Source organism: Hyperoodon ampullatus (genome assembly GCF_949752795.1).
Source record: "Hyperoodon ampullatus genome assembly, chromosome: 15".
NCBI lineage: Eukaryota > Metazoa > Chordata > Mammalia > Artiodactyla > Ziphiidae > Hyperoodon > Hyperoodon ampullatus.
Window position 1 is genome coordinate 36,028,110 of NC_136928.1, and position 26,770 is coordinate 36,054,879.

The 26,770-nt window shown below is 40.5% G+C and overlaps 1 protein-coding gene across 10 annotated transcripts in view; it reads right to left on the bottom strand.

Moving 5' to 3' along the window:
• Positions 1-6,425: 6,425 nt before the first annotated feature.
• Positions 6,426-26,770, bottom strand: part of EHBP1 (EH domain binding protein 1) — a gene marked incomplete at its 5' end in the record, with an annotated part of 340,841 nt that continues 320,496 nt past the window's right edge. For all 10 annotated transcript variants that reach the window (XM_079720382.1, XM_079720389.1, XM_079720388.1 and 7 more), the window contains 4 exons: positions 6,426-6,548; positions 6,766-6,880; positions 13,600-13,673; positions 14,793-14,892. In XM_079720382.1, coding sequence (XP_079576508.1) covers positions 6,458-6,548; positions 6,766-6,880; positions 13,600-13,673; positions 14,793-14,892 — 380 coding nt within the window. In that variant the 3' untranslated portion in view covers positions 6,426-6,457. The remainder of the gene's footprint in view (positions 6,549-6,765; positions 6,881-13,599; positions 13,674-14,792; positions 14,893-26,770) is intronic.

Sequence of the window (26,770 nt, forward strand, 5' to 3'; positions counted from 1 at the left end):
AGGTCCGGTGCGCTCCCCGCCTATCCTACTAGCTGAACCCGCGGCCGCAGGACCCGATCGAGACTAGAGAACTAGGCCTCTGAGGCGTAGCTCGCTCTGACCCGGGCTGGAAGGTCGACGCCTGGCTTCCCCAGCTGCCCCAAAACGGAGGCGCTACAATCAGGAGTCAGGAAGTGGCGCTGGGGGTGTGGAACTGAGACCCCAGAGGACCTGTCGCTTTACCCCGCTTCAAGGAACTCAAAGCAGACCTGGGACCCGGGCTAGAGGGTTTAGGGAAAGAAAGAAGTTAGAGCTAAAGAAGCCTCCCGCTCCCGTCCCCATGGGACCTGGGCCGGGAGAACCTAGTTTGCAGGGAAGGCGACAGAAGGGAAAGAGCCTGGGTTCTGGGGCCGAAGGAGAATGGGACTCAGCCGCGGCGACTCTTCTAGGCTGCTGCGTGAGTTTTCAAAGACTTTCTTCAAACTTAGCACTTCAGCTCGGTTACTTCGGAGGAGGCGGGGGAGGGGCGCGGGGCCGCAGCAGAGCTCCGGGGTCCTCACCGCAGCAAGAGGGGAGCCAGGTCGCTTCCCAGCCCCGCCCACGTGCCGGGGACCTGGGAAGCGGGGACCCGTTTGAGGACGGGGAGGCAAGAGCAACCGACGCATTCCCAGAGTCCCGGGCGGCTCCCGGCTTTCTCCTTACCTGCCCTCAGCTGCCGGGGCCGCTCACCATCTACCTCGCACCCTCACACAGACCTTCCGGGCAGCCAACCTGCAAAACAGAGCAGCACAGGAATTACCCGCCGGGTTGGGCGGTTGGTCTAGGACCCCCGGATTTCTTTCTTTCCCCAACTTCCCTCCTCCCTTTCTCTTTCTTTCCAGTGGCTTTGTGCGTGTCCCTCCAGGTTTCACTTTATTGCACACACACACTTTGTTTGCAAAGCCCTACACGCTCCCGAGACACTGCCTCGCCCGGGACCGCGCCGAGGGGCCGCAAGGAGGAGGGTGGGGGTGAGAGGGGGCAGAGCTGGGAGGTGGCTCGAGGTTGCCGTGGCACTCCATGCAGCGTGGAGGCGGTGGGGGCTGGGGAAGACCCGCAGAGGCACTTCGGAAACTAAATAAATCAAGAGATTTACCTTGTCGGAGTGGCTTGTCTGGCCGGGTTGTTTAGGTGATTGGAAATGTAGCCTGATGAAGATTGATCACCTTTCTAATGCCCTCCCCGGGTATGTGAACGCGAGGTGAGTGCGTAACCGGGCTAGGCTGCCAATCCCTGGCCCCGCGCGGGCTGAGTGACAGGGAGCCGGGCAATGGCAGCACGAGCCGGGGGTTACCTCCGCGCGCCCCCGCCCTCCCCCGCCCCCTGCACCCCGCCCTCACCGCCCGCCCGCCCCGCCCCGGTCGCGCGCTAACTCCGGGGCTCGACTGGCGGCAAACGCGGCGCAGAGCGACGCGAGGAAGACGAGCGCAGCGCGGGAGCCCAGGCCGTGGAGGGGACGCCGGTCCCGAGGCCGCCCCGGGGCTCCCCACCCTTCTCTCGCCCTTTTGGCGCCCTGGAGGGAGTGGCAGAAGGAGGCGAGGTGCTGGAGAACCGGTTCTCTCGCTCTCCCGTGCGCCACCCAGCTCGGCGGCCCGGTGGGCGCGAGGACCCTGGAGCCGCGGGCTGGAGGGGAGCGGGCCCCCGGCCCCTCTCCCGGCGCCGCGGGCCCCAGCGTCTTCATTCACCGCGCCACCACCCGCAGAGGGACGCCGCGGGCGGCTCGTGCTGGCACGGGCTACTTTGCCGAGCGCGGGAGCAGCTCCCAGTGCGCAGATCCCGCCTCGGCGCCTCAGGACTCCCGCGCCTGCGAGCAGCACCCGCAGGGGAGGCACGGCCACTTACCTGCTCTTCGGCGTCTCCTGGTGTTCCCAGGCCCCGCGAAAGGTGTTTGCAAATCCTAAACGCTTCTTTTGAAATGTTGGAGCCCAGAGTCCCCTCTCCCTTACACACACACTCTACTTCTGAATCGAAAGGTTTGGATAGGAAACTTTCTCTTTCACACTGTCTCCTTCCCGTTCTCCTTTTACAAGGGACAATTCGGTGGAAAACATGGCCACAGACCCCTGCCCTCAGTTTCTTTCCCACATGCCGCAGGAGCCTCCTTGAAGCGATCTCCCCGGATCGTTCGTACTGGCGAAGCCCATTTCCCAATCGAACAAACTTCTCAAACACGTCTACCTGGATGAACTTGTCAAAGCGCAAAAAAAAAAAAAAAAAAAAAGTGTTTTCGCCCCAACACTGAGTAAAGCAATTCTTTTAAATGGCACCTCCTCCTGAATATTAGGCACTTTACTCCCTTTCGAGGAATTCCTACCGCTTCTTCCTAATCCCCCCTCCCCTCCACCTCAACAGGCGGAGTGAAAAGTTTGAACAGGAGTAAGTGTGAGGGCGAGTCAAGGAGCCACCGGGCGCTTCGCGGTGGGGAGCGCTGGTGCTGCGGGGCCGCAGGGTCGGGCACCGCGAGCGGACCAGGCGCGGGGCGAGGAGGTGGAGGAGAAGGAAGGGGGAGCCCGCTGAGTGAAAAGGGGCCGCGGCCGCCGCTCTTCAAAGTGCTTCCCCCTCCCCCAAGCGACACTTTCCTTTGGAGTCCGAATAAAATACGGTAACAGAATATGATGGAGGGCACACTGTTTCCTTAACTGCTTCTCAAAGAACCCGGGAGATCTTCTTAGGACCTTTAATAAGGCTTTGGTCGGTCCTTTTGTTGATCTCTCAAAATCAACTCCTTCTAATTGAAGTTGGAGCTGAAAGCGAGCTAATGTTCAAAGAAAGTGGCCGCCAGGCTAACGAAATTACATTTTTTTTTTTGACGATGAGGGAACATCTAATCAAAGGGGCAAAAGAGGAGGGGTGGGAGTGGGGAAGTATGAAGGAGAAGGGGTTTTACAAGATCCTTCTCTGGTTCACAAAAGTCGGCGACACGGGCGCTTCTCTCCAGAACAAAGACGCCGCGGCCCATTCACAAAAGGGAGAGAAAGAGAGAGAGAAAACAATAAAAGAACGGGAGAAAAGGAAAAACATGAACAAGAAAAAGACTTAACAGGAAAAGAAACTGCGCAGAGCGCAGCGCTGACCCGAGCGGGGACACACCTTTGGCTCGCGCAGGCCCCCGCGGGGAATAGTCCGCGAGGCCCAGGACTCCGAGCCCCCGAAATGTGCAGAGATTTAAGGGAAAAAACGAAATACACCCCCGCTTTCGGTTCTGGGGAAAGGCGCGGGCTGGAGCGCACTAGTGTGAGGGGGAAGAGTATGCCGGCGCCCTGGGGTGAGCTTCGGCGGCACTGCGTCCCTAGCCCGGCGCTACCCGGCCGGGGCCTGCGCTCTGTGTGCCGGGGTTAGCCCTCCCAGGCCTGGGTGCGTGCCCTGTCCCAGTCCCGCAAACTCTCGCACTCCCGCCTCCTCCTGGCCCCGTTTGGCCTGCAGCTGCGGCGCTGGGCCGAGGTCCGGCGCGGCGAGGTGGGGCAGCAGTGCGCGCTGGAATGTGCTCAGGCGGTCCCCAGGGCCCGCCAAGCGGGAGCCGGGCGCTCTCGGTTCCAGATGCTGCCGCGGTCTCGGGGAAGTTGGGAGGTATCAAGTAGCACGATTTCTCCCCCCCTAATGAGAGTATTTATCTAATCCCAAATTGCAGGCGAATTTTTTTAATGCTCAACCCATAAAACCCCAGGATTAAGAGAAGAAAAAGAGAGAAGAGGGGAGAGGGAGGAGAGTGGAGACGGGGGAGACTGAGATGAAAGTTTCTTGTATGTGGCGTAAAGGACTGAGGCGGCCGTCGCTAGGCAAATATCCAGGTGGGAGACGCTGGGCCAGAAGCCTCGACCGTTCCAGCAACGGCCGCAGCTCGGGGACGGGAAGAGGGGGGCCTCGCCCGGGGAGGGCCTGTGGACTCAGCTCGAGGGCCCCGGACCGGGGAGGGGACGTGGGAGCTGGGCCCTGGCTTTAGCATCCAGGTGACCTCGAGGCCGGGCCAGACTCTGGAGGACACTTAGGACAGGGGGAGGGGTTTGGCTCCGGGGCCCTGGGATCCTGGCCAGGGGCGGAAGTTCTGCACCGGCCCGCGGGCTGTGCCCGAGCCAGCCCGCTGCCAACACTCCTCCTCCTCCTCCTCGGCGACCCCCGGGCCCACAGCTTTTTTTGCCGCCGCGCGGGCTTTCGGATTGCCGGGCTCTAGGCGTGCTGGGCTCGCGCCTGCGCCCGGGAGGCAGCCTCTGGGCACCACGCGACGAAATCCGGATGCGGCGCCCTCGTCGCGGGCCTGACCCCGATGGTCCCCGGGGGCCGCGCTCCGCCGCCGCTGCGGGGCGTGCGGGCGCCACAGAGCAGCCCAATGGAAACCCCGCGAAGCTCGGGACTGAGGCAGGAGGGGCAGGGAGACGGGCAGCAAATCTGGGGCTAGCGAAGGATTGTCACTTGGCAGGTCGCGAGCGGCTTGGGGGAGCCGCCTCTCTGCGAGGCTCCGCGAGAGGGAAGGTTCCCCGAATCCGAATCCTGCGTAAATGGAGTGGGTGACGCCGGTCACCCAAGCCCCAGACTGCTCCGGGCTGATGGTTTTCGTCTGCCGGTTTCCCTGGGGTTAGGGCCGGGTTCTGAGAGCTTCCCCCAGGGAGCGGTAGCTCCCTCTGCTCTCCTGCTCTAATAAAGAGGGCAAATACCCGATTTCATTTAGTTCTGATAACTTTTCGATAACTTCTTAAAATCCTTGTCGTGAAGAAATTCTACCGTAGGAAGGTTTTATCATTTTGAAAGACTGGCGGCTGCATAGTTTTCGAAAGGAATTTGTGTGTGTATTGGTATAAATGTCTGTATATGTACATATATGTATGTGTGTATATATGTATGTATGATCTAGGCTAACGTATAAATGCTAGTGGACTGTTTTCTCTGTCTCCAGACTTGTTGAACGAGCTTTCTTTGTTTCAAGACACCTCTGTAGAGGAGTGATGGAAACTACCATAAAATCGCCAGTTTTTTCTGTAGCTTAGAACTTCTGGTTGAAAGTTCCCTTTCCCTCATCTCATACACACACACCTGCACACACTTACCCTCCTCCTCCCCTCCAACAATAACCCTCTTCCTTTCACTTCGGCATCTACAGTCTTGACGGTTATCAGAAGTCATAGTTCTTCCTCATATGAGTGCAAAACTATAACAATGGAAAATTACATTTTTTCAGTGCTGTGGAATCACAAAATTTCCTCAAATCGTTGAGATGACCCTCTAAAAGATGATAGTTTACACTGCTTAAGAAAATGTGACTAATTGCTTTTCAATTCGCATTCGTGTGTCGGCAGGGCCCCTCTGGGGTGGTGTAAACTTATTCAGCTCCAAATACAGACCAGTATCCTGCCCTGCATTCAAGAGGACCATTTTTCCTCATGAAAAGTCTTATGAATACAAAAACTTCTCAAGTTTTCATTGCAAAGAAGTAGCAGCAGTGTTTAAGGTAAGAAAGTTTCTGCTTTTATTGAAAATTTATATATGACTCAGTATTGTAATAAATAAACAGATAACCATTTTCACAAAAAAATGACAGTGCTATTATGCTAGAGAAGAAAATATTAATTGGAGGATTTACTCATAATGGCAAGACAGACTTTTATCAATACAGAATAAATATTAACACCATTCTTGAGCCAATTTTGAGACCCAACAAAATGTAGGAACCAAGCTAGATGTAATAAATAATTATCCAGAGAAAAAGATGGCGCATTCTCAAATGATAAGACTGTCTTTGTAAAGTGATGCATGTCAATTAGTCCCATCCTTACAGCTCACTTCAAATCACAGGACTTGTTTCAGGCTACGTTAAAGGGCCATCCTCCAAAGAAAGCAGAGGAGAAGTACCCTATTATCTTCATAGTGAAACGCAAAACAACTGCAGAAAATCCCACTGGTAAATAGAACACAGTTTAATGAGTAAATTGAAGATGATCTAACTATAAAATTTAGGTAACAGACTCAGTGTTACATATGGCAGGACTGGAAAAAAATCATTCATGACATTTTCCTTATCCCTCCCTCTTAAGCCCCCTCCCACCCCTCATTATGCTATTAACAATAACAATAACAAAAATGTTTTAAAATTTTCCTCCATCAAAAAATGAGGGAAAATAATGAGGGAAGAGTTTTCTTTTCTTTCTTCTTTGAACAGTTTCTTGAACACTCCTAATACCAATCACTCACAAGATGTCTGTGCAATCTATTTTACATGATTTCAAGGAAATGATTAACTCACACACACACACACAATCCTTAAACAAAGCTATTTCGGAGTTCTGTACACTGTCTGGAAAAAAGGGAGGAAAAGAGGTGGTGGTAGTGGTAAAGAAGTACAATCCAGCCAAACAAAATGTTACAAGTTTTAAATCAACAACGAGAATGACTTCTTCTGGTCTGGGGACCCAAGACTAATAAAATGTTGGTCAAGATTCTGGTCTGGCTTCTATTGCAGAACACATTTCTCTTCTTTCTTGGCCATCTTGCCTTTGTTTTGCTCCAGAGTTCGCTCCAAATGCTCATCTTCTTCTTCGGCCCTGGAAGTCAAACAGGAAACCAAATTATTTTTCTTCTTGGAGCGCAGAGCGGCACTCTCCTCTCGCCCCGCATTCCGAGCTCCAGAGGGAACGGGGTTCGCGGGGCCAGCGGGAGGCTGCCCCGGCCCACCCGGGACCTCTGGACTGAACTTTCCGAAAACTTGTCGGCCCCTCAGCAGGCGGCAGAGCCTCGACCCCGACCCCACCGCCCACTTACTGCTTCTCCTGCGCGTCCAGGTCCCTGACGAGCGCGTCGCGCTTGTCCACTAGGGCCACCAGTTCATCCAGCAGGAGCTGCTCGCGTCGCTTCTGGGCCTCGGTCTTCTGCCAGTCTGCAGGGGACGGGAGGCTCCTTACCCACCCGGTCCCCCACCCCACCCGGCCCTCCCCTTCCCGCCTTTTCCAGTTCCCTTTTATTTCTCTGCAAACCATATTACAGAGCCACTAGCTAGTGTTTCACGGAGAGTTTGGCCGTCGTGATGAGGATTTCGCCCCTAAAACCCTACTTTCTAAGTATTTTCCGTAGATGGAGACGGCTACGGGTTGGGCTGGAACCTGCAAGAGACCAGGTGTGCGCCGGTGGCCAGCGGAGGTGCGCACCTGATGTCAGCCAAAGTGGGGGAGGGAGAGCTGGAGGCCCAGAAGAGGTCAGCCCGAGCGGTGAGGGGGGAATGTGGGTGAATGAGGAGGCGGGAAGCAGAGATGGGCGATAAAATCACCCTGAAAAGGCTAGAGAATCTGCCTGAGAACCTATCCTCCTCCCCCACCCCCATGCTCACCCCGTACAGCCCATTCTTCGCTAATTTCCTCTTCGCTCTATTTTAGCAGTTGGATGTATCTCACACTGGGCGCCATATGCTTCACAATAACTTTAAAAGTAGTGAATCGGCTAATTAGCATTTTTCTTTGAAGTAAAAAATAAATTTGCTCTGCAACATTACACTGCAGCTCTCAATCGCATCACAGCCAGTTTTCTTTTGGAGAGGTTTGCTGCGTGGTTTCAAATCAAAGCACTTTTGCAAAGGAAAAATTACATACTTCTTTTTGAAACCCCGGTTGGAAAATCCGATGGGCAGTGCTCCTTCCATGGGAAGGGGCAGTTTTTTGAAGGTTTTAGGCCCCAATAATATAGTTCCTAATCATTGCTGGTCTGATAATTTCCTTAAGATGAGCAGCAGTTTCGTTTAATAAAAACAGGACCAAATCGAACATTTAAAGCACTTTTGAAACCAAAGCCAACTGCTCTCTGGCCAGACTGTAAGGGCTTGTAGCTGTCAATCAACCCCCAGTCTACCCCGCCTCCCTCATTAGGAAGGTAAACAATGAAAAGAAGAAGTAGATGATGAGGCAGATAGCCGAACAAATGAGGACCTAGAGGGAAACAGGACACCAGCTTAAAAAAAAAAAATACCCTGGCCACTGACTCATGTAGCCCCCTCCCCCAGCAAGTGCACTTTCCAAAAAACAGAGAGGAGTGCAATCCTTTCTGGTTTCTCTCTTCTCTCTCCATTGCCCTGGGCAATCATGTTAAAACTCACATGGCTGGTGCTTATTCAGATAAACCCAACAATGCACACCGCTGGTTACCATGTGAATCTTCACAAACCACACAAGAATGTGCTGGTTCAAATCCCCCCGACCCCCTCCAAAGCAAAATTTATTCAAGACAGCAAACTGCTCAGCAGCTTTATGAAAGCAAATGGAGCTAGAGGGAATTCTATCTTGTATTTACAAATTAAAAATTAGATGCATCATCATGCAATAAAGGTTAGAATAGCAGCAAAAAGCTAGAATAATTTATTCTATTTTATCACTATTCCTTTCATTATAAGCTCGAATACATACACACATATATATTAAACATGCTATATATTAATTACCCACATTCGATACAAAACATCACAAATAAGTACATTAAATAATTGGTCACATTACATTCTTATTTAAAAAGAAGTGAAGTATTCTATTGCATAGAGAGGAATAAAGAAACTATTGCTATGGAAAGTTTTTTTCTTAGTGTAAGAATTTAAAAATAATAATGAAACAGCAAAATTGGAGAAAAGCCATATCTATCACAATTTTATTCCTTGGATTTAAATGCAACTGAGGTCAGGAATGCTGGACAATTTTCTAATCTGGTTCTTGTTCTTAATCAGTTTCATTCTACACAGCAGATAAATTAATAGACTCTCCAGGTTGGAAAGATCTTAAAGGTCATCTAGTCTAATTTCAGGTAACTGTAGTTCTAGAAATATTAACTCAGAGAAAAACCTGCTAAATTTGTAAAAGATTTGTAACTAAATTTTATAATTATTAAGATTACCAATTTTGATGAATATGGATTTTTCCATTTCCAACCTCAAGAAATCATTCTGATTATAAGCTTAATTTATAATTCTTTACTTCCAAAACATTTTGATAAGAGCTTTACTCCTGGGAAATAAAATTTCTCCATTGTAAACTTAAAAAAATATAATTAAGTTGAAAATTACAAAATTTTTTAAAGAAAAAATAAATTTTAATGACACATAATCTTCTTGATTAAATTATTCCTTCCCTATACTTGACCAGTCACTTTTAAGGTTTTAATTAATAATTAGAAATATCAAGATTTCTTTAATATTTTTAAAAAATAAGGTTTTAACAATATGGATAAGAGAGGAAACAATTACATATTTTTAATCCATTAAGGATTGAATAATTTAAAAAATCTTAACCTTTTCCTAGCTCAATAGTGATATTTCACATAACTGTAACAAAAACATTTTTAAGTTATGAATATTTAGGTAATTTTCATCATCTCACAAATTTAACTGACATTAGAATTTTAACTGTTTCAGCATAAATTTATACGATTTTTTATATTAAATTTGTCATTACTACATTAATATCTATCTACAAATAATTAGTCAAATTGTGGAGAAAATAGCTATGCGCAGTGAGTAGATTTTACACTAGCAAAGCTACTTTTACTTTGGATTTGCTTTCTCACAGGAGTAAATTTATACACATTCACACACATATTTGAATGCTAATTTGGGAAATTAAGTAAACTATTTTGATGATTTAAAAAAATGTGATAACACCTTTAAAATTGATCAAGATTCACATTTGTATGTTCAAGGTCTACATTTAAAAATTAAAAAATCCCTCTTTAAATAGCTTCACCTAGATGTAATGTCATGTTTTAAAAGCCTGAATGTAAGTTTATGTGTTACTTGTTATACATTTTAAGAAAGGATTACTCACCTATAACAGCTAGCTAGATGCACTGACTTTGGCTTGGACAGACTACAATGTGGGTTCTGATTAATTTAAAGATTCCAGTGTACTTTTGCTACAAAAGCCATATCCTCTCACAACAAATAGGATTAAGTTTTGATGCTGCATTTGAGCCAAAGTGTTAAAATAAAGAGATTCTGTTTATGTCTATCTGCACTGAGCTGTTTTGTTAATCTAAAAAACTCTTTTTTTATATATAGGGCCAATTATTCATTCCCTGATTCAGTTTATTTGCTGAAGTTGATAATTACCTTGGAAAAAAGGCAAAAGAAATACCTATAAACACTTTAATAGAAAGGACCTAAAGTTCTTGTAGTAAACCTTCAACCTTGCCACTATAAATAAGCCTGGCACTTTGATGAAAATTAACACTAGTTTTGTAAAGAGCACATTGGGGGATTGCAGTCAAGTCTTATCTTTAGTTCCAGTCAACTAGCAATCCTGAAAGAGTTTGCATCATCATCAGAGCAGGCCATTTGATAGGATTCTACTGCTGTACCTAATCAATCTATGGAAGACTGTGGCTGTGCTGTGTAACAAAGCTAAAATAGATTTACAAATGGGGTTTTAGGGGATAAGCTCCTCCACAGGATTACATATTGATTTTAAATATAAAAAGCTTATCATATAAGCCATAACTACAAAAATAGTGAACCTATGCATAAATCCCTTTAGAAGAGCACCCACTTCAAACTCTAAGCCAAGAATAAATCAAGATGTACAAAATCCTAGAGAAGATCCATTTCTTGTGCAGAAAATGAACACACCACTTTCCAAAAGCCCACCCCAATGTATGCAGAAATGAATTTATCTTTCCTGAGGGGGCATTAAATAATCTGGAACAAAAAAACTATAGGAAAAGTATCTGAAAGATGCTTGTTAGCTTAAGGGATACTACAACTTAGCTCAGTAGAGTGAAACTCCTGCAATGAAAACACCTCAGGGGAAAAAAAAAGGCCAAAGTGATTATGGATTCTCAGAAGAATGGATATATTGAATGTTATTATTATTTTGCTCTCAAACCAAGTTGTTAATACTTCTTTCACTGGACTATGACTATTAACATTCTGTGCTTTTCTCCTAGTTAATGGTTTCAGTAGCAGATTATTCAAAAATATTTTAGTTTATTTATTATGAAAACCATCTTATGGCTACTAAGTAGGAGAGATGGGAAAGAAAAGAGGAAGGGACTTTAAAACAAAGGAAAGCAAAACAAAACCAATTAGTGTTGCCTGTTCATGTGTTTTTCTGTGGTGTTTTAACACTCTGAAAGACTACTGAATGTGTGTCCATTCTAAGGGCTGGCTCAGAGGATACTGTCTTCAAAGAACTGATGATCACGATGCTCAGTATCTCTCTAGGACAGCCCAGGCCACATATTGCCCAGGCTAATGGGACAGGCCTCTCTCTGAGAAAGTGTCTTTATTTGTAATTAACAAGCTGCTTCTTTCCTCAAGTCTCTTTTCCCCCCCAACCAGCAACAGAAACTGGCTGAGAGATTTAAGGCACAATCACATATGGGACAATAGTATTAATTAAAAAATAAAACAGAACAAAACCACAAAAAATTAACAATTGTATTAAAGGTGTCTGAAAAGAAAAACATTAATTTTTTTTCTCTTCTTCAAAAATATTACTTTCTACTGCTCTTCCATGTGTACAAGGGGAGCAGGCAGAAAAATGTTAGATTATTTAAGACTGTAGGTCTATTATATAGGGATAGGATGGCCAATGAAACTGGGATGTTTTATATGTATTATGGCCCTCCTTTAAAGATGGTACTATTTGGTCATAATACTGGTTTTGGGATAGAAGCAATATCTGCCTTAAAAGTCAACTGTATTGTACCAAGCTGTATCTTAGGGATGATTTAACTTACTATACATGAGAAAGTAAATTTTTAAACATTGTAATACTCTGTATTGAGCATAATATATAATTAATCTATAAAGAATAAACTGTATAATGAGTTATACATACTATATACAAACACATTTTATATTATATATACATATATATATACCATATAAATAGTATTTGCTATACCTACTTTTCAAATGACTATTTAGCTTTCCAATCTCTTTTTTTTTTTTGCGGTGTGCGGGCCTCTCACTGTTGTGGCCTCTCCCGTTGTGGAGCACAGGCTCCAGAGGCACAGGCTCAGCCGCCATGGCTCACGGGCCCAGCCGCTCCGCGGCATGTGGGATCTTCCCGGATCGGGGCACGAACCCATGTCCCCTGCATCGGCAGGCGGACTCTCAACCACTGCGCCACCAGGGAAGCCCTCCAATCTCTTTTAAGACTATACCATGACTACAAAAATTATATCAAGAGGAAAAATACCATTTAGTATATTTGTGCATTTTATTCACTGGCAAGTTTCATAGAACTTCTTAAATAATTTTGACAAATTTTATAGTCATTATTAGTGATATAATTTGATAGCCACTTGAAGGAAATCAGCTATCTGAAAGCCTTTTAAATAAAGTAAATCTAATTTCTAAATTAGGATATACAAACGTTGTTAGTCATATTTATCAAATGAGATTAGGAATATAAAAGTAAGAATAAGACTTCTATAAATGTATAAGATACTTTTTAGATAAACAGCATGTATTTTATTTACTAATAATATTAATTAAAATATTTTAAAACATATGGTTTCATTTGGCTTTCTCTTACAAACTTAAATTCCCAGTTTCTGAACTAATTAGAATTGACTTCTTATGGATCAGGAACCTTATCAGGTGAAGAAAGAAATTACAATGGACAGTCAATGCATGCGTTAAGAGGTCAATACAGAATAGGAAAATCAATTTGCATTGATTAGACAAAAGGTCCATTTTACAGAGCCCAAAGGATTAGCTTTTAAGTGGACATCTTTGAACTATAAGACATTTTCAACTAAGAGGTATAAGGAGAACAGCATTCTAAAATAGTCAGAATTTTAGGGCTTCCCTGGTGGCGCAGTGGTTGAGAGTCCGCCTGCCAATGCAGGGGACACAGGCTCGTGCCCCGGTCCAGGAGGATCCCACATGCCGCATAGCGGCTGGGCCCGTGAGCCATGGCCGCTGAGCCTGTGCGTCTGGAGCCTGTGCTCCGCAACGGGAGAGGCCACAACAGTGAGAGGCCCGTGTACCACAATAAAATAGTAAGAATTAAAAAAAAATAAGCATATATAGTAAATGCCATAGTTAAGCTAGCTGATGTCTATTGATATTATGAACGATGCTTAGGATTACTATATTTGTAATTCATTTAAAAGCTTTACATAAAGTGTGAAAGTGTTGCATTTATCTCATATGCAGGAATCTTTGCCTGATTATTCACTTAATAGGAGCTGGAATCTTAAGAATTATAGCAGACTGGACAGTTACATATTTGTGTTGACATCAATTAAATATTAAGGTAAAATTTAGAGTATGAATGTGAAAAATCAAAATGATAGATCTTTCTTAAACCTCTTTAACTTGCACATAGTAAAATGTAATGAAATCATTTAACTAGTTATATTTTCCATTTAACGGACATTTAAGCTTACAGACAAAAGTTAAGACAATTTTATGTTTAATAGCAAGCATAAGGATGATCTGAATTAGGGTCCTTAGGTTTTACATGACTATTGGTTTCTGACTCTAAGGCATTTATTTGCAATTCCTGTAGGTCCTTAGTCAGACCACACCTAGTGAGACCAGAAGTGTGTTACACTCTTTAAATCTCTTTGACAACTGACACCTCAAACACCTCATTCGGCCATGGCATCTCTTACCTTCAATGGCTAGCATTGCCCTCAATTCCCGATTCAGCAGCTCATATCGTCGTTCTAAATCATGTTCTTTTTCCCTAGGCAAGTTGCAAAAGTTCATCAATATGCTAATTACTAAATCATTAAACACTTAAAAGAGCCTTTAGGTTACATTGATTTTAGGACTCATAACTGACTGTTCTCTTTAACTATAAGCCACTCAAATGATACACAAACCTGAAACCTTCCTCAGGTTGAATATTTAATAGTGCTATTATTTTTCTCCTTCAATTTTGAATTGCACAGAAGTATATTTTAATCTGTGGATAAGTAGCCTCAATCTTCAATGCTTCTTGTATTAAGTGCCAGGTATAAGGTTATTTTGTAGAATATTTTTCGTAATTCGCAATAAACACTTTTTTGTCTAGAACTCCGTGTGAAAAGAGTACAAGAAACATGAAAGTACCACCAGTGAAAATTTAATATAGAGACAATTAAAAAGGCAAGATTAGTTAAGTTCTGCACTTCTTCATAACTCCTTTATCAAGTTCAGGCATGGCAGAAATGACAAAAATAGAGGTTTTCACTAAAATAAAACATGTAAGCCTGCTTCTTCCCACACTAGGTGGCATAATATAAGAACATTGTTAGTGAGAAAAAGGAACAAGCATTAAGTCCTATGTGAATTAAATGCTAAAGACTGAAAATGCTTACATTTGGTCTGGTCTCCATTTTACTGTAATTCTTGCAATCATAAAAAGGTCACTTCTGTGTAAATTATTAATATTTTATCCCAAAATTTAGGGTAACATCATTTGTAGAATACAAAGTTACTTTTGTCCTTATTAAGACTTATTTTAATTTTTAACTGAAAATTTGATGTTAAATAAACTTCAATTTTATTTCTTTTCCCACTAAATATAAACCAAACATCCTTTTTGTGCACAAGTGATTTCTTAAACACAAAAATTGTTTATATTACTTGGCTTTCTATATAATAAATATATTTTTTCAGTATCTAACACTCTAAAATTCTTACTCTTAAGATAAAAATTGGTTATATACTATTTTTAATTTTATTTTTATATAAAATATAATCTCTAAGGAAAGAAAAAAAATTAAGCCTAATAAGTATGAAACCCCCAAAAAAGACAATGATGGAAAGCCTAAGATTCATCAATATTGTAGGAAAAACAAGCAAAGTCATAAGTACTTACAGGAGAGAGAGCTGGTTCATTCTCCTTATTAAGGCGTTTTTCTTATTAACTAACATAAACCACTCCTGCATCATAGCTTCTTCTTCTTCTGTATTCCTTCCTATAATTTAGTAAGAGTTATTTCTTATTCTATTGACATTTACAAGCCAAATAATAGTTCACAAGTGTTTTGTTTTTTTTCTTTTTAACACGAAACATATTTTAGCTATCCCAACAGTACAAGTTAAACTGTTTATAACAACATCAGATTAAAGTCCGAGGCCTGAAAAAAGAAATCAATATTTAAAAATTCATAAGCCAATCTCTAAAGCTGCTATTATTCAGCTTGTATATTTCGGTCCCCCAAACATATTTACAGATCATACTAAGTACGATACTAACACTAAGTACAGTTAAAAAAAAAAAAAAAGTGTTCCAAGTTTTAAATCCTCCTCAGGGGCTGACTTGTTATTATGTTTCAGTGAGGAACTCGTGGTGCTGACAGACATACGGTCATGATAAAAATAAATTAATTAATTTAAAACCACATTAAAAAATCATTATGAGAATTATAAGACTACCAGTAAGGTCAGAGACGTCAATAGATTTTGTGAGAGCTTCCACCTGTAACAACTTGCTTTTTTTCTTATTTTCCTCCCCCAAAGCAAAAACTAAAGGTATACATACATATACCATTCCAGAACTCATCATCCCTAACAGGGTACACACTTGCAAATTATTTTAAATACATTGTAAATGACCAGGCTACAAAAATACTTAGAGCTATCTGTGAAAAAACATGATGAACATAATAATGTTCAGTAAATGAGAAAACATTTGAGCAGAGAAATGATTTAAAATTTTATATTATAAATTTACTGATTGTACATTTAAAATTCATTTTCCCTAATAACCATTCCATCATCTGTACCACCCCTCCCCTCAAAAGGCCAGTATGTCAAGGATTATAACATATAGCATATATTTGGTATTGTTCATGCAGAAGTAGGCCACAATCATACTCAAGAAAAATATTAATTCCCCAACCCTCTTCCTTCCTCTCCCTTCAAATTGTATCTAGTCAAATTTACAATTCTTTGACTTTTTTTTTCTGAATTTTGCCCATGATTGGTTTATTGTTTTGCTAGGCCATTATTTAATACTTCAGTCCAACTTCTAGATAGATTCATAGGGTTAACTTAAATATCTACTAAAAAATTAAATATCCCAGGCGAAGACTAAATAGCCTAGTCAATTTCCTAAGTTTTATTTTCTTCTTAAGTGAGATATTTTCTTTTAACTTTCAAACACACTACCAGTCCATTAAAAAATATTCAAACAATACAGAGGTATAATTGAGTAAAAAGTCAAGGCCTCTTTCATCAGCCCCACCCTTTCCAATTCCCCCATCCACCTCCCTTCTCCAGAAGTACTACTGCAGTTTAGCGTATCTTCTTCCAGACCACATACATAGCTATGTCTATCACATACAGGTATATACCTTATCTGGACACATACAGGTTTCTTTAACATAAGGACCCTGTGATTTGTTGTTGTCATGCTGTTTGAAGATCTACTTTGTTCTTTTTTAATACTTGCATAAATTATGGATGAACCATAATTTATTTAACTGTTTCCACATTAACAGAAATTTGAAAAAATCTTTAGAATGAAAATCTAAAATAAAGAGCTGATCTGTGTGCAAAAGATTAAACATTTATTTCTGAGCATCCCTGTAAAATAGATATCTGTTGTTCATTATTAGGGAAAATAGTGAGAGGATATGTGCTTTCATTAAAGTCTGTTAAACTTTATGGTATGAAGCAGATCTAGGATAGATTCTTTGAGTATGAACAAAGGTCTTTATTGTTTTACAGCATTTTTAATCTCTCTTTTAGGGTAGCTGGTTTTGTATTCACTTTGGACCATGTGATGTCTTGACACTGGTCATGTGATATAGGCTGCGATAGGCACAAATCCCTGGGTAGCAACAAAAGAAGAAAGAGTAAAAAGAAAAAGCTGAGAAAAAGCTTGCAATTTGGAAAAAGGCCAATTGTACCCTGGTGAAGGCCTTTTTGATCACTGAAATGACACATGTGTGCAATATTAATAGGTGCATTTTTTATGATATTTTGTTTTCTGATTAAAGACTTAATTCTTGCATTCATAACCTAAGTGGTTTCTAAAAATATACACATATTAAAACTTTGTTTTGAGTTTAACCTAATCTGTAATTGAGGCTTTCAGGCAATAAGACTAGAAGCAACTAGCCTATTTTTAAATTAGCATCATTTTCTTCAATGGAAGACTGCTTCCTTGAGAATAACAATATTGATGTGGTACTGTGTTATTTTCAGTTGAACTCATGTCTATGATTTCTACATAAGAATAAAAGATCCACCTCCCCTAACTGTTAGGAAATAAGAAGAGTCTCATGTTTAAAAAGGGAATAAGCCAAACAATAAGAAATATTTAAAGACATATTATTCAGTGCTACATAGATTATATAAATTAACTGAAAAAAACATATTTGAGGTTAAGTCAATTCTGTATCACTAACTCCTTATCTGAGATAGTACACAGTGATGGAAATCTATACTTAGCCTAGTAATAAAAAAATTAAATTTTCTTCTAATACATCATTACACTATTGTTTTTAGGGATTTAAAATTTTTTTAATTTAAAAAGCTTTTAAAAGCCAGTAAGTTGAACCATTACAAATTAATCCTGACTTTAATAACTGGTTAAAGACCCCTTTAGCTTTATAAGTAACAAAAAATATTAAAGCCTGTGATCACAGTGAGCTTTTCTCATTTCTCCTCTAACCATTTGTTATTTAATCCAATACTAGTAATCCAATTTGTCCATCAGACTTTTAAAGGGCAGAATGCAACTTCCTCAGCTTAGACACTTTTCAAAGTACAATATATTTTTCAAATGAATGCTGGATGTTTCATTTTTCCCAACTATTCCTAGCTCTAATGCATGAGGAAAAAAAGAACAAGATGAACATTGTTCATACTGATTAAGTAAGAGCTCATTAAAGAGCTGTCAGTGCGGTACTTTGAATATGCATGAAGCATATAATCAGATCTAGTACCGTCACTAGAGGAGAATACGGTAAGTACAAAGGATTGATTTAATTACTTAGAGTGGGCTGTGGTGGTAAAGCAGTCTTGTTAGTGCAAAAAGAAAAAGAGGTTGTATTCTGGCACTGTTAGAAAAAAGGCAGTTTTAGCTTCTGACACAATACATAATCTCAGAATAAAGCACTTTACATTGTAGCTTAAAATGAAGATTGTCATTATTTTATAAAATGGCCATAAATCATTTTATCTTGTTTAAACTCACCTAGTTAAATTTGTAATCACAACTACAATTTTATCACCTTAGAGTCAATACTGATACTTTAAATCTTAAATTTTTTTCAGTTTCATGAACTGAAAAGTTCAAAACCTATATTATTGAAGGCCATTTTGAAATTTAAAAAATGACAAAATACTACAGTTCAGTACACAGTGACTAAAATGTGAAAGCATGGCTGGGTTGTTAAACTATATTTTAAAACAGAGTGCCTCATGTTTATTATAAATATACTACCAATAAAAACATCACCTTAACATTTTAAAGTATTGACTAATACAGTCTCTGGTAATGTTTTTTTCTACTTTGTTTCCTTAAAGAATTCTGTTTTTTATTTTGCCTTGTGGAATGTAACATCTTGCTGACATCACAATCTCTTATTGTCAGTTTTATCTTTTAATCAATTATTATAGCCAAGTATGATTTATAAAAACTATTAAATAATGAAGGGTAATGAAAATAGCAGGAAAAGTAATATGTAAATATGACTTCAAATCATTCTTCCTATCACATAGTTAACAAAAACCACTTAACACAAAGCAGTATAATATAGCACTACATGTAGTATAAATACTTAATAAATGTTGGTTGACAACTGCCTTTATATTACATCTCCTCCCTCCCCAAATGATTTAAAGTTAAGATTTAATTTAACTTAAGAATTCATTTCTTCACCCAGGAATATGTATGTAGTTTTCATTTGTTTTTTCCAAAGCAGCAGTTTCAATGTAAATTTTAAAATGAACAAGAGGAAAGTGACGTTAAAAACCTGAAATTATGAGTTATATTTTCAAAAACTGTCTACTAGTTAACCTTTCCTAATTAATCTTTCACCATAAGCTTATTGTCTATTTAGAAAGATATTTTCAGACAGTGCATTCTTATATAAATGCAAAATAAGGAACAATACAATTTTAGCTGAAAAAAAGAGGAATTCAATGGGAAACAAAGAAAACACAGAGATGAAGGCACTGTTGAAACATATACACAAATTCATGATTTTCTACTATGAAAACATTAAATAATGCTGATATCTTGCCATAGCTCCATAGTGGAGATGGCTGACTAGTGATCACATATGGCCCTTAAAGGACACAACGTAGCAAACACAAACCAAACATAAAAACAACAAAGTTGCCATTACAAATTGTCCCTATGGTATGATTACACATATATGATGACCTCTGAAAGATTTAGTATATTACAACAGAGATACACATGAAGGTATCCAACTAACTGAAACTGGACAAACATATTTTAATAACAAAGGAGGTGAAGTCTGGTAGATTTACTTAATGGATGAGAAAGATTAATTTACTGCAGTTATATAGGGTCATGGACACATGAACTCCAAAGCCAACATCATTACAGGACTCCAGTGCTCCAGTTTTAGAAAATATTTTAAGCTTAGGAAATAGAGCTTTATTATGAAAACAAATTTTACTATATGAGCAAACAGTTGATAAATGTTTCTACACTAAGAAAATCCTCTAACAGCAATCAACATAAATGAAGAATCTCATAATCCTTATTGATGTCTTCAGCAATTGTCTTAAAACTATTTGGTCAGCATGATATATTTGTTATAGTGTTAAGAATATAAACTTTGGGGGAAAATCCTGTCTCCTTTTGTTGAAGTAAAAGAAACTAACACATTCTCTCAAAATAAACACATCTTTTACTTACCCATTTAGTAAAACAGAATGTGGGGAGAGATTCAGGGCAACATCTCTCTACAGATAAATTTTGACAGACTTCTATGGACATACCTATGCAGGAGGAGGTATAGACAACTTCACCAAAGCTCTTCCTCCTTAGACTTATACAAAAGAAAATGCTATTTCTAAAGGCCAGAAATTAACAGCAATCTTCTTGTGCCAACTTCTTAATAGAGTCTGAACAGACTTTTTATGCCAAAGGTCAGTGCTTAATTTCTCAAAAGGTAAATTAAGCACAAACTCAATATAGTAAAAAAATAAACTAAAAAGTATGAAAGTAATCATCATGGGAAAATTCACAACCAATAAAATTCTTTGTATTTACTTACAGTCTAGTATATTTAAAAAATTACATGTGGGATGGAGTTGCTTCCATAACTTTTCAGTGCTCTTAGCTTTTAAAAGTATTAATATGACCCACATTTCAGGTAATGCATGACTGTTTTGACTGTTGACAGATAGACATTTGGCTGAGGTCAAAACACTCAGAACAGAGCTCTGAAACTATTTATTTTTCAAGTTGCATTTAACATACTTTGTAAAATGGGATAAAATACAGTGAGTCACTTTTATATGCATCGTTCAACCAAACACACTACTGTCTACTTGGAGGATCAACTGGGCATCCTCCAATAAGGGGAAAACTTGAATTGTGAGCCACACTTACAGATGGATAGCTTCCCCTGCCAGTTCTCCCCTTTCTTGAAGCCCCCTTTGTTTGGCCTGCACCTGGCAGACTCTTCTCTACCCTCTCCCTCTCCTAGAGCCTTCTTGCAGTCATGTCATGGAAATGACTTTAAAGAGTGGCCCTAGAAGTGACAGAGATATTAATGTTAAAGATGAGCATTAACAGTTGAATAAAATTATTTCTGGAAAAGTGGGAGTGGAGAGAAACAATATTTCTAGATTAATGTATTTTAAGATGTGATTTTAAGTACATATATATAGATAAATTAAATGTTACAAGAGATATTACTAAAGTTTTATATATTCAAGAAGGTCAAAATTTCTGGGGGAGATCTCATTGGGAGAACAGGGGTTTATCTTTTTTAAGGTCATTTGAGCACACAGTTTTTTATGTGGTGGTCTGGGAACTCAATCCGTAATTTAAGTACTTTATGGAAAAACAACTGACTCAGAAATGAACTTTAGAATAAAGACCTCTTATAAATTAAGGACTACCTTTATGAATGTTTACTTACATTAATTCTGAGAAACTCCTGCGGATAAGACTATAAATTCTGGTAGGGCCAAGCATAATTTATAACTGTATACCATCTATAGTTTCTGTGGCTGGTTAGGTCTGTTGTTTGGAATACGATGCAAATAAGATGAACATTGAATCTGCATCTCAAATGGCTTTCTTCCAGTTCAGTTAAAAAAAATTGACTGAACCCTTTGATCTTAGACCAATTAACCTCTCTAAACATCAGTTTCTCCTTCTCTGTAAGTATAATCACATTACTTACCTCATATGGTTGATGGAGGAATTAAATGAGAAAATCTGTGTAAAGTCCTTAGCACAGTGCCCACAACTAAAAATGCTAGCTATGATGACGATCATGAAGAGGGTGATAATGGCACGTGCGGCACTGAGCCAAGAACTGGAGATAGAAAGATGACCAAGATGTGGTCGGTGACCTCAAAAGGGCTTATCCGTCTAGTGTGGAGACAGACAGATAATCAGGGACAGCTGAGTGAGGATAAATTTCTAAACAATTCCTTGGACACAAATTATATTTTAAATCTTCGTTAGTGATAACAAAGTCTATAGTTAGCATAATTAGTATGTCATTGGTCATAAGCAAGATAGGTGAAAAGTGTGGGTGAATAAGCACAAACTCATCTTTGCAGCTGGAAAAACAAAGTGAATACCCTTTTGGGTCAGCAGTGTCACAGTTGCATACAAAACACAGCCATAGCTATGGTGACACAGTAATGTGGTTGTGCTCCAGGTAATGACAGTCTAGTTATTTGCAATGGGTTTTAGAGATTGAAGAACAAAGTAGATCATGAAATCTACTTAATATCCAAAAATGAAAGAGGTAAATTTTAAGATTGAAAATTATAGACTAATAGAACACATTTAAAAGTTTACTAGTTATCAAAATAAAGAAAAAAAAAGACAATTTGAAGTACAAATTGATATAATTTTAAGAAAAGAAGGCCCTCAACAAGAAAAACCAAATATTTATAAAGCAAAAAAGCTTCACCGAGATAGTAAGTTTTCATCATTTTTATAGAGAGATTTTGATATTAAAAGCAGAGCATCATTAAATCGGCTTACGAAGTTGGCAATATAGATAAAAAAGATGATTTACTAAATGCCAGGTGAGAATGAGATTTGATTTTGTTGAAAGTGTGGAAAATATATATAATTTTTAAAATACAAAAGGACAAACCAGGCAGATATGCTCCAAATAGGCTTCTAATAAAGAGTTTCAATCAGCTACTCTTTTAGGTAACCCTGTGCTGCTTAAAGTCTTTAAATGTCCTTAAAAAATCATACCAGGGTGTCCCCAGAGCCTCCAGTTTCCAGTAAGGGATGAGTTCAATCCCCAACCCCCAGTGCGCTACACACACAGTAACTTCCTCTTCCTCCCTACACCTTGTTTGATCATGCTTGGGGGTTCAGATAACCAGGCAATACTGCGATATATCCTTCCTTATGTACCTTCTTAAAAATCTTTACTCAGTGAGGGAGAGCTGAAGGGAATTAGGCCTATCCCCTCCTAGCCTGCGGCCGCATTCATTCTCTAAACAGAGAAGCCTAATGAAAGCAGGACACCGCAGAGCCATCTCCAGCAGTCTTTTAACTTGCACACAGCTTCAACAATTACACAACATTTTAAATCAAATGTAACGAATGTTGCTTTTCAAGACCAGGACAGGTGACTAGTGTGAGTTTCAGCATTATACTACCTTGTAATGAATGTTACTTTTCAAGACCAGGCCAGGTGACTAGCGTGAGTTTCAGCATTATACTACCTCATCCAACGCCCCTTAACCTTCCCAATGGAGCCATTCTCTTCACCAGGACACAGACATTCATGATGGACTTGCGTCCACAGTGCTGCTTCCTGAAGTCTTGGAAAGAAGAGTGTCTCAAAGATGCTCTATGTCATATATCTCCCTCACCAGATGACTGAGAACCAATAACTTTCTCATAGACTGGGAATAATAATAATAATGATGATTATGATAATAACATCAAATATTTAATGAGGTTATATAACTTACCTAAAGTAAAAGTTAGTGGAGGAACTAGGCCTCAAACCCAGGCAGTCTGTCTTGTGAACCACCATTCTTAGTCATCCTACTTGACACTCATAGGTAACCAGTCTTACCAGAATGGGCCCTTTATTTAGAATTCAGGCCAACCTTGACAAAGCCTTCATAATGGCTCTGATGAGCAAAGCAGAAAAAACAAAGCAAAACAAAACCCCAAAACAGAAAGCAAACCTTCCGACCTCTGATAAACAAACAAGTTCATCCATTAGCAGAGGTGATTTTGTTTACTCTTCCCATGTAGGTCACTGAGACTTAACAATGATCTCAGAGCAGTACATCAAGGGGTGTCAAGGGGAGTCAGCCTTTCTTCCTATGCAGATATGTTTATATGATCCTTGAATTATAGGTTGGTGTATGATGTCTTCAAGAAACAGGGGATTCCAGGGATACCTGTCTACTTCTTGGGCAACTACAAGCTATGCTGATTCCATTTGAGCATTTGAGGCATCCTTCAATGAAAATGGCCAAACAAGAATACTCTGCCTGAATGGACTTGAGGACACGGGGAGGGGGGAGGGTAAATTGGGATGAAGTGAGAGCGTAGCATTGACATATACACACTACCAAATGTAAAATAGATAGCTAGTGGGAAGCAGCCGCATAGCACAGGGAGATCAGCTCAGTGCTTTGTGACCACCTAGAGGGGTGGGATAGGGAGGGTGGGAGGGAGACGCAAGAGGGAAGGGATATGGGGATATATGTATACGTATAGCTGATTCACTTTGTTATACAGCAGAAACTAACACAACACTGTAAAGCAATTATACTCCAATAAACATGTTTAAAAAAAAAAAGAATACTCTGCCTACCACGATGTTATCAGGGTGCATTCAAGTTCCACCTCTGCTCTTTAAAAGCTGTGGCAATTTGGGTAAATTACTTAATCTCCCTACGCCTCAGTTTCCTTATTTGTAAAGTGAAGATAATAAAACTACTTCATAGGGTCTTGTGAAGATTAAGTGAGTTAATGTATGCAAAGTACTTAGAATAGTGCCTGGCATATAATAAATGCTATAAGTAGTATAATGGTGGTTGCTATATTCTCTCCATTTCTACACACAAACACACCCTTATATATACAATACACACACACACACGCACACACACACACACACACACAACAGTACGGATCCACATTCTTCAAGCTTCAGGATCCTCCCTGCTGTCTGATTCCTAGGATTACCAATGGAGTAAGGCATGGTGACTCCTCATGGCAGGGTCTCACCATTTTTCTGTCTGCCTGTGCAAGCACCAGATAGGCCTACTCAAAGAAGTAAACATACTGGGCAACTTGGTGCAAGTCTTAAGATGTTAGTGCCATTGAGCATGACATTTCTAATATCTTTACATATCTACTTTACTGGACCAATCAACCAAAATGCATCCTACCATCATTTCATATTTTTCATTCCCCTTAAGTATGGAAGCCCAGCAACTACCCATTACCCATTTTTCTTCTCTTAAAAAAGCTACTCAAATGCAAACTCTCCAGGAGAGTCTCTTTTCCAAGGTTACACATATACTGTGAAGTCTATTCCAAAGGTTCTCTTGCTAATAGCAGTTCCTTCAGTCAGAAATTCAGAGAAAATAAAAATCTAATGTGACTCTCAGAATCTCTAGAATTACCAAAAATAATTTTCAGATTTCTCCTCAACTTAATTCCCAGGACATGTTCAATTTGCCCTTTATCATGATATAAATTTTTAGATAACCTTTTGACTGAAGAACATCATGCTCCCCAATACCCCCTCTCAGATTCTGGCATAAGTCGTATGAGCCAAGCTCCAGCAGTTAGTTATATGTCCTTCTGTTGTGTTGTATATCCTCTCCCTTTTCTTCAAAGCTACAGCTCATTTAAAAAAGGTCAGAGCAGGGGACTTCCCTGGTGGTCCAGTGGTTAAGACTCTACGCTTTCACTGCAGGGGGTGTGGGTTCTATCCCTGGTCGGGGAACAAGGATCCCACATGCCATGCAGTGCAGCCAAAAAATTTAAAAAGAAAAGGTCAGAGCAATCACATCTAAAATACAATCTAGGGGGCTTCCCTGGTGGCGCAGTGGTTGAGAGTCCACCTGCCGATGCAGGCGACATGGGTTCGTGCCCCGGTCCGGGAAGATCCCACATGCAGCGGAGCGGCTGGGCCCGTGAGCCATGGCTGCTTAGCCTGTGCGTCCGGAGCCTGTGCTCTGCAACGGGAGAGGCCACAGCAGTGAGAGGCCTGCGTACCACAAAAAAATAAATAAATAAAATAAAATAAAATAAAATAAAATACAATCTAGGGACTTCCCTGGTAGTCCAGTGGTAAAGAATCCGCCTTCCAATGCAGGGGACGTGGGTTCGATCCCTGCAGGGAATTAAGATCCTAAATGTCGCGGGGAAACTAAGTCCGTGTGCCACAACTACTGAGCTTGAGTGCCTCAACTAGAGCCCGAGTGCCGCAAACTACAGAGCCCAGGCACTCTGGAAGCTGCGCGCCACAACTACAGAGCCCATGCGCCCTGGAGCCTGTGCACCACAACTAGAGAAGAGAAAACCCACACGCCACAGCTAGAGAGAAGCCCATGCGCCACAACAAAAGATCCTGCAAGCCTCAACGAAGATCCCGTATGCTGCAACTAAGACCCATTGCAACCAATAAATAAATAAATAAATAATAAATCTTAAAAAAAAAATAAAACACAATCTACATTACCACCCAAAGTCATGTTCAACTCCAAATCTATTTAGTCCTCATGATGTTCCTGATAATATTATATATTTCAGAATTCAGCAAAATTGCTACCTAGTCTATGCTGACAATTTTGCAATGTTCAGTATAACTTTCTTTAACCTTTTACTTAGATTCAAAATAAGCACATGAGTCAAAACAAATAGTATTAAAAGTTAAAAATTTTTGGCTCCCTTTCATTTTATCCTCATGAGAAATTAAAATACTTTTGACTATTTTAATAATTTATTTATGTGGTAGGTTATTCACACCCCCCATACAAAAAACTAGTTCTATTTTTTAAATCAATGAAATTTATAAAAACTCATTTTTAATTAAAAAAATAATACCAGCCTAAGTATCATCCTTGACTTACATTTTTATTTATTTTTACATCTTTATTGGAGTATAATTGCTTTACAATGTTGTTAGTTTCTACTGTATAACAAAGTGAACCAGCTATATGTATACATATATCCCCATATCCCCACCCTCTTGAGCCTCCCTCCCACCCTCCCTAAACCCACCCCTATAGGTCATCACAAAGCATCAAGCTGATCTCCCTGTTCTATGCTGCAGCTTCCCACTAGCCATCCATTTTACATTTGGTAGTGTATACATGTCAGTGTTACTCTCACTTTGTCCCAGCTTCCCCTTCCGTGCTGTGTCCTCAAGTCCGTTCTCTACATCTGCATCTTTTTTTTTTTTTTAACATCTTTATTGGAGTATAATTGCTTTACAATGTTGTGTTAGTTTCTGCTGTATAACAAAGTGAATCAGCTATATGTATACATATATCCCCATATCCCCTCCCTCTTCAGCCTCCCTCCCACCCTCCCTATCTCACCCCTCTAGGTGGTCACAAAGCACCAAGTTGATCTCCCTGAGCTATGCAGCTGCTTCCCACTAGCTACCTATTTTA